The sequence below is a fragment of the Symsagittifera roscoffensis genome, chromosome 3 (genome assembly GCF_963678635.1).
Source record: "Symsagittifera roscoffensis chromosome 3, txSymRosc1.1, whole genome shotgun sequence".
Classification (NCBI taxonomy): Eukaryota; Metazoa; Xenacoelomorpha; order Acoela; family Convolutidae; genus Symsagittifera; species Symsagittifera roscoffensis.
Window position 1 is genome coordinate 2,425,883 of NC_087064.1, and position 14,680 is coordinate 2,440,562.

The 14,680-nt window shown below is 39.1% G+C and overlaps 1 protein-coding gene across 4 annotated transcripts in view; it reads left to right on the top strand.

Moving 5' to 3' along the window:
- LOC134842990 (lysine-specific demethylase 3B-like) overlaps nucleotides 1–12,244 on the top strand; it is a 49,548-nt gene extending 37,304 nt beyond the window's left edge. For all 4 annotated transcript variants that reach the window (XM_063859565.1, XM_063859567.1, XM_063859568.1 and 1 more), the window contains exons 3-12: nucleotides 1,173–1,445; nucleotides 1,851–2,352; nucleotides 2,793–3,007; nucleotides 3,219–3,338; nucleotides 7,935–8,831; nucleotides 9,014–9,303; nucleotides 10,112–10,290; nucleotides 10,650–10,911; nucleotides 11,195–11,375; nucleotides 11,728–12,244. In XM_063859565.1, the coding sequence (XP_063715635.1) occupies nucleotides 1,173–1,445; nucleotides 1,851–2,352; nucleotides 2,793–3,007; nucleotides 3,219–3,338; nucleotides 7,935–8,831; nucleotides 9,014–9,303; nucleotides 10,112–10,290; nucleotides 10,650–10,911; nucleotides 11,195–11,375; nucleotides 11,728–11,931 (3,123 nt within the window). In that variant the 3' untranslated portion in view covers nucleotides 11,932–12,244. The remainder of the gene's footprint in view (nucleotides 1–1,172; nucleotides 1,446–1,850; nucleotides 2,353–2,792; nucleotides 3,008–3,218; nucleotides 3,339–7,934; nucleotides 8,832–9,013; nucleotides 9,304–10,111; nucleotides 10,291–10,649; nucleotides 10,912–11,194; nucleotides 11,376–11,727) is intronic.
- The last annotated feature ends 2,436 nt before the right edge of the window (nucleotides 12,245–14,680 follow it).

The following is a 14,680-nucleotide window of genomic DNA, read 5'->3' on the forward strand; positions in this document are numbered from 1 at the left end:
CGATTTGTTATTTACACTTGCGCGCTTCAGCGAGTGTAGTGTAATAGTTAAAAACTTACCTTTACCTTTGAATCATATTAGCCACAAAGTAGCGTTATTTGAGCGGGTTCCTGTTGCTTAACACAGTTTATCAAGAATATTGAACTAATCAGATAAGTGGATCCTAATATTAAACTGGACGCAGCTTTTTGTTCTGACCACCCCTAGTTAGGGAAAAAATAAGAACGAGGGTGGGAATTCTTGTTTATCAAAGAACCAGGTACTACAAAAAATGAGCTCCTTTTCTCTTCCCCCCACATTGCGCGAGCATCAATTTTATGGTGTAACGAGTGGTTTTACAAGTTTAAATATGAAGACCAAATATGTTTGTCATGGCCAAATTAGCCGCGTGTCAAATTTCATAACAATCGGAAAATGTGAACAATCACTTTTTCGTAAAATTTTTTTAAGTGGGGGCGGGGGCAAGAAAAAGAGCCGAAATATAAAGACCTTGAACAAAGTCGAGTAATGCATCTTATAAAAGCCCTTTCATTTCAGTTGAGATTTACATTCCAAAAAATGTCTGTATCGAAAAAAACTGTTATGATAATGAGTGTTTTGCCGCTCGGCGATTGTTTGTGATCATATATTATTAAATCAAGTCAATTGTAGTTTAATTTGAAACTGATAGTCAATTTTCTCGCAACGCATGAAGAATGGGGATTTTTTTTATTTTCGCCCCTGCTGCTGTGGTCGGATCATTCTGTGCTACTAGTAATCGGAACACTCTGCTATTGTCGTCGGAACAATCTGTGCTTGTTTATACGTTTTCAACGTGTCTTTCTAATTTTTTTTCAATTTAAAATCATGTTCTGATATCTGTTCAGTCAAAAGTCATTCCAAATTTATGGTACTGCTATGTTTCAAAGGTCATCAAATGATTGGTTGTGAACAAATTTTTGTCGACCTAGATTTCTGACTCAACTGATCCTGTTTGTCTTAAACATTATTTCAAAAAGTTCATACCGATTTTTCTTCATTTTCTCTCTTATTAAATTATGATGCTTGATTCGATGAACGACAATTGGATGCAAGGTCATTCAAATTTTGAGCTCTTTGTAGAGCATACTCCTGTAATAATTTGGAGACTTTGTTTGAAGAGAAAAAAAAGATTAATTTTTTGTGGCGTTTAGAATGAAATCAAGAAACCGAAAACCAACTCATCACTTTCTGGAGGAGGTCAACCCCAGGGGTCAAATGGGTTCGTGTCTGTATCAACCCCACATCAGCACGTGACTAATGGTGTGAACATCATTGGGGCGAAAACTGGGGCTCGGAGGGGCAGTCGGGAGACGATAGCTGTGAGCGAGATATTCACCAGAGAAGGTACACCACAGGGGGGAGGGGGAGGGGGAGCGTCTCCTTTCAATGCTTACCAGAGGGTCCCCATTCAGCAGAGCAACTCGGTCAGTCGTTTGTGGAAATTTACATCTAAAATAGATTAATTTGGCTTTTTTCACAAAAAAAGAACGTCGGCTGCATGGCGCACAGCAGAAATACCCAAAATTGTTGGGCTAATTAGGGTTGGAAAACTTCGCATCGGGTGTTTTTCTTACAAACCACTAAGATATATCATGCATTTTTCTAATTTTTTTAACGGATCTTTGCACGTGGATCATGCATTTATCATGCATTTCCTCACGTTTTCGGTTTTTCAAAAATAGTTCAAGTAATGAGTTCTCTAACATTTTTCCTTTTTCTCTCGACATGCATGGGGGAAAATAATTCTGCCCAAATATAACCAAAATTTAATTTTATCTTCCATTTTTTTCCGGGTATTGTGGCAAAAAAGGAGTTTGAGTTTGTTTCAGCCTGATTCGTCTAGTGGTTACAGCAAAACCTTAGACGTTGTCGGCGCCTATCTCCAATCCGACACGTGCTGCGTGGTAGCTCCGAAGCCGAACTTGATGTGTCGCGATTGTCGTGCCCGCGGTACAAGTACCACAGGCTCGAACACTCAGTCGGCTCTGAAAAACACTGCGCGATGCAATAGCACCGGGAAAACTTCGTGTCGTTTCTCGTGTTTCCGAAAGTTGAAAAACTCTAAAAACAAGTACCCTTCAGTCGTGGGATTTCTTCAAGCCGAGGTTGACGCTAAAGACGAAGATTTATTCATGTGGAAGGTTTTAGAAACCAACTTCGAAGCTTTGAATTTTGCCGCCCAGGGCGTTTCCCAGTACTCGGAGTTCCAAGAATACCGGAAGGTGGCTTCAAGACCAGACAAGGCTATTTTTAGAATCGAGCAAGTTGCAAACTTTTTGTGCGCCATCATTCATCAAGAACAACTTGTGCACAATTCATACCGAGAACCAGGTCAGTGCAAATTGAGTTGCGCTTTTATTTCGTTTAAAAGTTCCTTTTTTATGTTCAAAGGAACTCCAGCTCTGGAAAAAATGTCGGCCTGAAGAAGAAATTCGACCTGTTTTCTATGATGCGCGACCCGCTTCTACCTTTTACTCAGCAAACAAAAAAGGAAACAATAATTAGCTCAAAAATGTCTTAAACGATCTAGTTCTAGAAAGAGAAATAATGCTATGACAAATTTTAAACATCAATATGTTCGTTTTTTTTCTCACATGTCAATTTTTTTGGCATATTTGCAAAAAGGTTACAATGTAAATTTTTGTTTGTTTTTTAAGCTAATGTTTGCAGAAAGTTGGAAAGGAAGTTTTTGTTATTTAAATCACCAGAGGGTCTGTCTAGAGTAATTTTACTTAAATATGGCTACTTTAATTTGAAGGTTTGTTTTGTAGTATACTGGAAGCGATTTATGGGCGGGTGTCGTGAATTGTGTGACGTCTGTTCCACCTCTCTTTTCAACCTACACTGGCTCTGTCCCAAGTGTGGCTTCGTCGTCTGTCTGGACTGCTATGATTGCTACCAGGAGTCCAAACTGGAACTGGGAGTCCTAGGCACTGCAGAGACCCAACAGGACAAACAGGGAAGAGTATGGCTCAAGTGCACCAAGGTATGAACAAATGGACCCCTCGAGTTTTTCACCAACCCTCGCCCCCCCCCCCCCCGCTAGTCGACCTTCAAAAAGATTGCCGGCGTCCTTTTACAAAACTAGTCAACATATGGGGATTCATGGGCCATTTATCGCCGCTTCTCATAGATCAAAATGATCTCAAAGTAGCAAAATAGCTTTCCTGTTTATTTGTTCTCTTTTTTCTCGACAGGTGCCCCATGGGAGGGAGTGTCTGAAGTTGACCCACTTCATCCCCACGAAGTGTCTGCAGAGTCTTCTCTCTGATCTCCATCTGCAGTGCAAACGGTGGACCATCTACCACCAGTGCCAGGTATGACGTCATGATTGCATGTATATGTATATCTTCCAAGTGAGGGTGGACCATCTACCACCAGTGCCAGGTATGACGTCATGATTGCATGTATATGTATATGTTCCAAGTGAGGGTGGTCCATCTACCACCAGGGCCAGGTATGACGTCATGATTGCATGTATATGTATATCTTCCAAGTGAGGGTGGTCCATCTACCACCAGTGCCAGGTATGACGTCATGATTGCATGTATATGTATATCTTCCAAGTGAGGGTGGACCATCTACCACCAGTGCCAGGTATGACGTCATGATTGCATGTATATGTATATCTTCCAAGTGAGGGTGGACCATCTACCACCAGTGCCAGGTATGACGTCATGATTGCATGTATATGTATATCTTCCAAGTCAGGGTGGTCCATCTACCACCAGGGCCAGGTATGACGTCATGATTGCATGTATATGTATATCTTCCAAGTGAGGGTGGACCATCTACCACCAGTGCCAGGTATGACGTCATGATTGCATGTATATGTATATCTTCCAAGTCAGGGTGGACCATCTACCACCAGTGCCAGGTATGACGTCATGATTGCATGTATATGTATATCTTCCAAGTCAGGGTGGACCATCTACCACCAGTGCCAGGTATGACGTCATGATTGCATGTATATGTATATCTTCCAAGTCAGGGTGGACCATCTACCACCAGTGCCAGGTATGACGTCATGATTGCATGTATATGTATATCTTCCAAGTGAGGGTGGACCATCTACCACCAGTGCCAGGTATGACGTCATGATTGCATGTATATGTATATCTTCCAAGTGAGGGTGGACCATCTACCACCAGTGCCAGGTATGACGTCATGATTGCATGTATATGTATATCTTCCAAGTCAGGGTGGACCATCTACCACCAGTGCCAGGTATGACGTCATGATTGCATGTATATGTATATCTTCCAAGTGAGGGTGGACCATCTACCACCAGTGCCAGGTATGACGTCATGATTGCATGTATATGTATATCTTCCAAGTGAGGGTGGACCATCTACCACCAGTGCCAGGTATGACGTCATGATTGCATGTATATGTATATGTTCCAAGTGAGGGTGGACCATCTACCACCAGTGCCAGGTATGACGTCATGATTGCATGTATATGTATATCTTCCAAGTCAGGGTGGTCCATCTACCACCAGGGCCAGGTATGACGTCATGATTGCATGTATATGTATATCTTCCAAGTGAGGGTGGACCATCTACCACCAGTGCCAGGTATGACGTCATGATTGCATGTATATGTATATCTTCCAAGTGAGGGTGGACCATCTACCACCAGTGCCAGGTATGACGTCATGATTGCATGTATATGTATATCTTCCAAGTGAGGGTGGACCATCTACCACCAGTGCCAGGTATGACGTCATGATTGCATGTATATGTATATGTTCCAAGTGAGGGTGGACCATCTACCACCAGTGCCAGGTATGACGTCATGATTGCATGTATATGTATATCTTCCAAGTCAGGGTGGTCCATCTACCACCAGGGCCAGGTATGACGTCATGATTGCATGTATATGTATATCTTCCAAGTGAGGGTGGACCATCTACCACCAGTGCCAGGTATGACGTCATGATTGCATGTATATGTATATCTTCCAAGTGAGGGTGGACCATCTACCACCAGTGCCAGGTATGACGTCATGATTGCATGTATATGTATATCTTCCAAGTCAGGGTGGTCCATCTACCACCAGGGCCAGGTATGACGTCATGATTGCATGTATATGTATATCTTCCAAGTGAGGGTGGACCATCTACCACCAGTGCCAGGTATGACGTCATGATTGCATGTATATGTATATCTTCCAAGTGAGGGTGGACCATCTACCACCAGTGCCAGGTATGACGTCATGATTGCATGTATATGTATATCTTCCAAGTGAGGGTGGATCATCTACCACCAGTGCCAGGTATGACGTCATGATTGCATGTATATGTATATCTTCCAAGTGAGGGTGGACCATCTACCACCAGTGCCAGGTATGACGTCATGATTGCATGTATATGTATATCTTCATAGTGAGGGTGGACCATCTACCACCAGTGCCAGGTATGACGTCATGATTGCATGTATATGTATATGTTCCAAGTCAGGGTGGTCCATCTACCACCAGGGCCAGGTATGACGTCATGATTGCATGTATATGTATATCTTCCAAGTGAGGGTGGACCATCTACCACCAGTGCCAGGTATGACGTCATGATTGCATGTATATGTATATGTTCCAAGTCAGGGTGGTCCATCTACCACCAGGGCCAGGTATGACGTCATGATTGCATGTATATGTATATCTTCCAAGTGAGGGTGGTCCATCTACCACCAGTGCCAGGTATGACGTCATGATTGCATGTATATGTATATCTTCCAAGTGAGGGTGGACCATCTACCACCAGTGCCAGGTATGACGTCATGATTGCATGTATATGTATATCTTCCAAGTGAGGGTGGACCATCTACCACCAGTGCCAGGTATGACGTCATGATTGCATGTATATGTATATCTTCCAAGTGAGGGTGGACCATCTACCACCAGTGCCAGGTATGACGTCATGATTGCATGTATATGTATATGTTCCAAGTCAGGGTGGTCCATCTACCACCAGGGCCAGGTATGACGTCATGATTGCATGTATATGTATATCTTCCAAGTGAGGGTGGTCCATCTACCACCAGTGCCAAGTATGACGTCATGATTGCATGTATATGTATATCTTCCAAGTGAGGGTGGACCATCTACCACCAGTGCCAGGTATGACGTCATGATTGCATGTATATGTATATCTTCCAAGTGAGGGTGGACCATCTACCACCAGTGCCAGGTATGACGTCATGATTGCATGTATATGTATATCTTCCAAGTCAGGGTGGACCATCTACCACCAGTGCCAGGTATGACGTCATGATTGCATGTATATGTATATCTTCCAAGTCAGGGTGGACCATCTACCACCAGTGCCAGGTATGACGTCATGATTGCATGTATATGTATTTCTTCCAAGTCAGGGTGGACCATCTACCACCAGTGCCAGGTATTACGTCATGATTGCATGTATATGTATATCTTCCAAGTCAGGGTGGACCATCTACCACCAGTGCCAGGTATGACGTCATGATTGCATGTATATGTATATCTTCCAAGTCAGGGTGGACCATCTACCACCAGTGCCAGGTATGACGTCATGATTGCATGTATATGTATATCTTCCAAGTCAGGGTGGACCATCTACCACCAGTGCCAGGTATGACGTCATGATTGCATGTATATGTATATCTTCCAAGTGAGGGTGGACCATCTACCACCAGTGCCAGGTACATGATACATAATGCAGTACCTTGATATCATTAATTCGTGCAATTTCAAAACATATATGTTTAAAACATGATTGGCTAAAAGTTGAAATAAGAGACAAACTAACATCTGGCGGTTTTAGTTTGTCCAATAGTTTATATCATTACATCATTTATTGTAAGGCTTTTGCAATCGGGTACAAGACTTTTTTCTCTTAAACAACTTTGTTCACAGGACTCAATTCATATCTCCTGGACTCCCTCATCTTCTGGACATGCTCAATTTTTTGAAAATTCAAATAAAACTACTATAGTTTGAAGTAGTAATTAGGTAAAGCCCGTTTAAGGCTGTAATTTTTTCAAAAAATTTATCAATTTTTTTCGGGTTCGTAGTTTTCGTCCTGGTTTCCGTCGGTTCTTTTTCCGTTTTTTTTAAATGCTATTTTTTGACTGACGGTTTTTCTTGGCGTACTTTCTAGAGCATGCGTTTTGTTCCATTGTAAACAGTTTTTCTACTACAACTGAAACTTCAGTAATTTGTAAATTTACCAGGTCCGATATTGAGTTTTTTTTCTATTTTTTTTTTCGTTTCTTTTTCTAAATATTTAAACAGTTTCAATTTATGTTGTATCGGCTCAGTCAACTTTTATTGCATAATTTTGAGGGCAAATATTTTCGCATGCGATTTTGTGTTACAGATTGGATGGGTCCTAAAATTTTTAAAATCTTAATGAAGCTTTTTATGACAACAGTTTTGTTTTCTTCTCAAACAGGTTTTGACCAAAAATTTTTTGACGCTTGCTAAATCATTTTCAATTCTTTTAAAGGCTGTCAAGTAATTTCAACTTATTTTCAGAAATGTTTAGTAAAATTTTCAAAATCTTATTTCCAGAATTTTTTGCATCGCAGGTGTTGCGAGGCTCCGCTTCGCCTCTGTAAAATTTCGGATAAGCTCGGAAAATTACATTGCTCTCAAATTAACAAAGACTCTCAGGATTTTATTTGCTTCAATTTAAACCCTTATTTTTGAGTGGATGTTCAACAAACTGCTATGTATATAAACTGCTATATTTTGAAGCCAATAATTACGAAAAAACTGCATAACAACAGTGAAAATTTGTTCTTATGTTAAATAACAAGATTAATTTTTGGCTTTTTGGCGTCCGTAGGCTTACAAACTATTTTGGTTTGATGATCATTTTTACTCAAAAACTATCCAGATTTAATGTTCTTGAGGCAATTTTTTTTGTTTATCAGCTACTTCAAAACGTGGACAATGACCAGTTCCCGACTCTGAACTGTCTCATTGACCGGAAGAACTGCGGACTCGCATTCCAATCAGTCTGCTCCTCAAAGGTCCCCTCACCTATCTGTGGTGTGACCTCAACATCATCCCCATCCCCACCAGTCGCTCCACGATGCTCTCGTGAATCGTCATCAACTGACACAATTACGCCGACAACAATAAACGAAGCCGCATCCCTAGTTTCCGACAATGAAAGTAGCCGAGAAGACGTTATCAAGGGTTGTCTGTTGGAAACAAACGGCAAAATTTCATCGTCTGGTGAAAATAAATCTGAGAATATAGTTATTGACCCGAAATCAGAAGAAATGGATTTTCAACTTAATGTCGAATATCGCGATCAAAGTAAAAACGAGCATCAAAATATGGAATCAATGGAATCAAAAATCACAAATGGAGCTATCAAAACAGAAAATGATTCGAGATCTCCAGAAAAATTGAACGAAGTTCTGAATAAAGGAACCGAATTCGAGTTTGAAGCGAACTTAAAACGAAGGCGGTCACTGAACTCGTTCATCGATAAGTTAGTCGAATCAAGCATGAACAACCCTATAGTCGATGCGAAGATTTCACGCGAAGATTATCTCAAGTTACTCAAACTTTCAACGGTAATGGAGACAAAAGTTCCGAGAAATTGGGAGTTGGGGTTGAAAGAACCCGGGAACAAATTGAAAGCTTGTGAGCAGCCATCGACAACTCAGAAAGTGCAGTCGGATTACGTAATCGCATTGCGTGATAAATGTAGGAATGTTGGGGGGAATGGGAATAACAGCTCGTTGATGCAGTTCGAGGCTAGTCAGATTGGTCACATCGAAAATGCCCAGTTTTCAGTCGAGTGGAGATTGAACAGAGTAAGATGATTTTAATTTTGATCTTGCCAGTTTGAAGATGATTTTCATTTTGATCTTGCCAGTTTGAAGAATTTTTTGGACTAGTTATTGCAAGTTTTTTAAAATCAAACTCTGCTCAGTTCGATAGATTGATGAATGTTTCTCATCCAACTCATTTTGAAAAATCGACTGATTCCATTTAGCCCGTGATAGTGAGAAGTTGCGGGGCCGACAAAGCGCAACTGCAGAACTTCTTCACCCCCGAGTTCTTCTCCAAGTCGTTCGGAAGTTGGAAAGTGGATCTCGTGGACTGCAGAACGGGTAGAGTGCACCCGATGATGTCGATGGAGAAGTTCCTCCAGGGCTTCGTCGACTACTCGGCCAGACGACAACACTTCGGCCAGCTGTCCAACGGGTGTGAGGTGCAGACGGTGCTGAAACTGAAGGACTGGCCACCCGGAAACGACTTTGCAGAAATCATGCCTAAAGAAAGGTAGCCGCTGTTTCAAACTTCCATTTTAAAAACTGGCTGGTTTTTAGTTGAGCAGTCACAGGCCTTCATAACTAGCCCAAAAATTAGTTATTTAAGTTTAATTCCCTCGCCACCCCCCCCCCCGCCCTCCGCCTCGTACGATCATTATTTTTATCGTGGGGTTTTAAAAGCAAGACCAAATATGTTTGTCATGGCTTAATAAATCAGCACCCGCATGTCAGTTTCTATAAATATTGAACAAAGTGAACAACCATTTTATAAAAATTCGATCGCAAGTGGGGGGGGGGGGGGAGAACCCTAACTGGTGAACCTATGATTTCAAGAAAGATTCATCGCCACTAACACTTGTGTGACGATGCCACTTCTGTTTGCATGAAGAGAGATTAGTTGTTTCCTGCTAATAGAAATCACAGATTTCAACTTGAGAAATAACATCATAATTTAGGTCTATCAGTTTATTCAGACCATTGATTTATTGTCGAAGGAAAGGTTTAAGCTTTTCACTGTTGAGCTCTTCGCGGTTAAGACTTACATTCACCAGCGGATTTGTAATTTTTTTGAAAATCTGGCCCCCCGCCCTGGAGAAAATCCTAGAACCACCCCTGCATACATTATTTTTTTTTCTGCATGTTGATGATGATATAATACAGTACCTTTAAATAAAATGAAAACGGCAGAATTTTTTTAATTCACTGTTTTGTATCTGATAACTTTGATTTATCTAATAAATTGAATGATTACTAATCTGATTGCTGGTTTTCGTTTTGAAGTTTTTGCAAAATTGTGTGACATTTAGTTTCTCTTTCAGTCATCAGCTGCTCATGGACATTATTCCGCTTCCCGATTACACCATGCGAGCGGGGGGCTACCAGAGTAGTTCCAATGGGTCGACGGGTGGGGGAGTGGGCGGAGCTCTTAATCTGGCCTCCAGTCTGCCCTCATTATGTTGTGCACCTGACATGGGACCCAAGATGTTCATAGCATACGGTGAGAAAAAAAACAACCAAAAAATTTAAAAATAAAATAAATAATGAAGTTTTGGGAGCAATCGGATAAATCTCAAAAATCCTATTAAATTTTTGATTAAACTAAGTTTGCTCAAGATTTCAATCAATTTTGAACCACGTCATTATGGAGGAACAAATTTTGACAAAAAACAACCGAATGATTTGACTTTGCCATATTAATATATAAACCTCAGTTTATTTGATGAAAAGGTCGCTGCTTGTTCAAATGATATATAGATAACTTGAAGTTTTTTTCAATAAAATTGACAACAAATTAATTCAAAAAAGATAACGATACGATAATTCGAAAGCAACTTGTTAGCGTAGAATTGATTCCAGGGTCTCCGAATGAGCCTTCTCTCGGTTCGACGAATCTACACGTAGACATGTCAGATGCATGCAACATTCTGATGTACGCCTGCTCGGCCAACCGAGACTGCGACCAGACCACATGCACAGAGGAGAACACACTCCTCATGAAAGAAGTGGCTGCCTATGGGGGCGAAGAGGCGCTTAGCCGAATGAAAAATGGAGAAAAAGTGGGCGCTGTCTGGAATATTTTCAATACGGACGATAACGAGAGACTGCGCAAATTTCTCAGGCTAGTTTTGGGAGATATTAAAACTAATAAAAAGACGTCAGCTTTTATAACTGCTACATAGGAGAAATGTTTGTTTTAGCACTTTATTTGCAAATTATCTATTTTTCTAGTACTTTATTTGAAAATGAAAAAAAAAATTCTAAAAATGAGTTTTAAAAAAGTGAAATTTAATCTTGAAATATTGAAATTGAGTAAAAGAATAGAAAAAACAAATCTGAATAAAGTGTCTGCCTATATAAAAAACGAAGAGAAAACTATTTTAAATAATAATTTTTGTTTTTAGGAACGAAGCTGAGTTGCAGCATAAGGCGTACAGATGTGACGATGACCCCATTCACGACCAGGACATCTTCCTGGGTCCAGAAAGACTCGGCAGACTAAAACGGGAGGAGGGGGTGGAACCATACACTCTGGTCCAGTTCCAACACGACGCAGTATTCATTCCCGCTGGTGCGCCACACCAGGTATAAATGAACAATAGAATTCTAGGTTTGGAACAGAACATCGCAGGTTCGAATCCCGGTAGACTTCAAACGTTAAATCGAACTACAAGATCATCGAATCAGTAGCAGTTGCGAACATGAATCAGGGGTTCGAACAGTGATGTCCTAGGGTTTTAAGCCGACAAAATGTGTCGCTTTTTTTGATGTTTAAGCGATGCTTTTTTAATGTTTTTAATGAAATAAAAAATATTCTGAATGGTGCATTTAAACTCATAATAAAGGCAAGCGAAAATAAAATTAATATACATACAAAACGTTTTTTTTGTCCTGACAATTTTTCTGGGAATGGCTTCAATTTCCGTTTTTGTTTCAGGTTCGCAATCTGAATTCGTGCATTAAAGCCGCAGTCGACTTCGTGTCGCCCGAGAGAGTGAAGTATTGTCTGCAGACGACAGACGAGTTCCGGAACCTCTCGGATAGACATGCGAATCACGAGGACAAACTGCAGATCAAGTCTGTCATCTACCACGCAGTCAAGGACTGTTTGTCAGTGCTGAAAAACACGCCGATCACGTGACCGAAACCAAGTGACAGACACAAGTCACGTGACACAAATCACGTGAGGCTAATGATAATATCAACACCCGCGACAGCTTAAAATAATGACAACGAAAGTATATGCCTTGACTTGAAAACTATCCAAAGACAGACTCTTATTACAGTTGACTTGTTTTCTAGCTCCAGTTATCATTCAAAAATATCAACAAAAACCGATCTAAATATCTCCAAATGTCAACAAAAGCGAATAAAGAGTAGCAATTTTTACCAAAAAAATAAAAATTTTGAAAATTTCAATTAAGTGTACTCCGGAACTTAGTTTATGGTTAAAATTTTTTTTGAAAAGTACACAAGTAGTAAATAGTTTGTTTTATGAATTTGTTTTCTCACTTATCGGTTATTATTTACTTTACGCCGATTGTGTAGTGAATTGTCGTCGATTATGATATATAGCGAAATTTTATGTTGTTTTGTAATGAATTTAAAAATTCTTTCCATCAATTAAGTCTCCAAATATTTTTCCATAATTGTATGAATACGCAATAATTTACAAAAAATATAATTCTTTTTGATCCGACAAGAGTAAGCTTGGAGCCCACTATAATACTTTCAAAAAACTTGCATACGTTTTTCCAAGAAATATTTTGAAGCAAAATGAACAAATGTCATAAGACATGTTACTCTGTACTACTTATCGTCGCCTCCCCCCGCAACACAAATGCCTTCTTCAAAGACCTCAGCCCCCTAGAATATTGATCCCTCTACAATTTGAATGCCTAAACTGCCCCCCCCCCATCCCAGAATTTTAAATTATAAATTTTATAACCAAATTTTTTGAAAAGTATTCAAATTTTGAGGGCATCAAGTTGAAAAAAAAAACTGTTTTTTCAACGCAAAAAAGATTTCTGGATTAAATGACTAAAATTTTGTGACAATTGGAATGTTCAACCAATTTTTTGGCTCGACTTTGTTATAATATTTTACAGAATTAATCCAAATTTTCGGGACCCCTTTGATAATTTTGAACCCCCCGCAACCTAATGCAGAGTAATTGTAGACAAAATATCAAACCAACGAGGTCAAATCCCCACGTTTTCAGGAAGTGCATCAGTTTCAAGTAGAAAACTCCCTAGTCAAAAGCATAATCCCAGCCCTTAAAAAAGAATGAGCTATAGCTTCAAATACAATAATTTGCAATTTTTTGAAGTAGCTTCCTCACATTATAATTAAATAAATTCAAGGAAAGTTCAGCTTGCATGAAAGATCTGGTAACATTTTCATGAACTAGCAAACCGGTTGTAAAAACAGCGACTGAAATTTTCTGAAACTTGACAAATTTTTCATGCAACGAAGTCGATTTTTTTATGTCATTTATCAACTGTATCCGAAATGTTTTTTCGATTTATTTCGTTTAAGTCAATAAGCGATAAATCCAGACCGTGCAAAAAATCCATCGAAACAAAAAAATTTGAAAGTTACAAAACAAGTTGCATGGAGTACATTGCTACAATGTTTCCTATACAATTGCAAGGAAAGTTTTTAGGAGCTTCAGTTTATATCATATTGCAGAAATTGTTCTCTGCAGACTTGTGAAAAGCAGATAAGACGCCAAAAAGTGCTTAATTAGATAAATGGAGATTAATCCAGAGTATTTTTTAGGAAGGACGCTGGTTTGCTCCGAAGTGGGACGACTGTAGAAATTTTGATTATATAGTGAAACAATTTTTCGTCAACCCAAAAAATCATCCAGTATGAATTATAAAAGCTGAAAACAGAAATTGAACTAAGTTTTTATGGGAATTTAAATGCTCAAAAAAACCCTAAAATCTTTCTGGTTCCAAATTTCCACCATTTAAAATATGAGAAACAAACAATGCAAACCTCCACATTCCTTGATTTGTTCCTTGCGTTCTTAGAAAAAAAACATTTTCAAAAAGTTTCTCTATCCAGGTAAAACTACAAAACTGGGCCCACATACATTGCATCTCCGGGTTTATATGAAGCAAACAATTTGGTCAAAAATTATGCAAAAAAAAATAGAATGCCTTAGTAAATTACCACGCCACTCTTTACAATTTAAGTAAATCTGTTTGGTGTAATTATGTATTTATAGAAAGATTTTCTTTAGGTTGTATTTTTAATAACAACCATTAGATTTGTTTCAACTTTTGCAAAACGAAATGAAAAAAACATTTCGGGTTGATTTTTTTTTTCAAATCAACTTTGGCAGAAAAATTGTTATCAGCACCAGGGATTTACTTAAACGCGCAAGCGTGATTGTTGTTTTAGTGCGGCGCTCAGAACTGTTCCGCGCTCAAAAATATCATTGCAGAGTGGAACAACTTCCTTAAGACAATATTTTTAAATTGTTAATCATTTGACGTTTGATATTGCTTGTATAATACTGAAAAACCAAATGAAACTTTTTGAAAACTAAATTAAATAGTTTTTAAATGTTTTGAAATTAATCTTCAAAAAAAATCAAACTGTTTTGAAGAGCATTGGCAATAGTAAAAGATTTGTCCTAAACTGATTTGTTTTTCTGTTCCGAACTGCAGTGCAAAATTTTTTTTTGCGTTCAATCCATTATTCATTTCAGTCAAACACATACTTAAAAGTTCTTTTTTCAGGCAAGTTAACCAATCTACGACAATCTTTTTTAAATGTTTTTGAAAAATCGACAACAAAAAATCTTCGTTCGTTGTGATTTTGCTTCAGTCCAAGTTTGCAACCAAATTTTTTAGCATGATCGGAATTCTTTTTTTTGT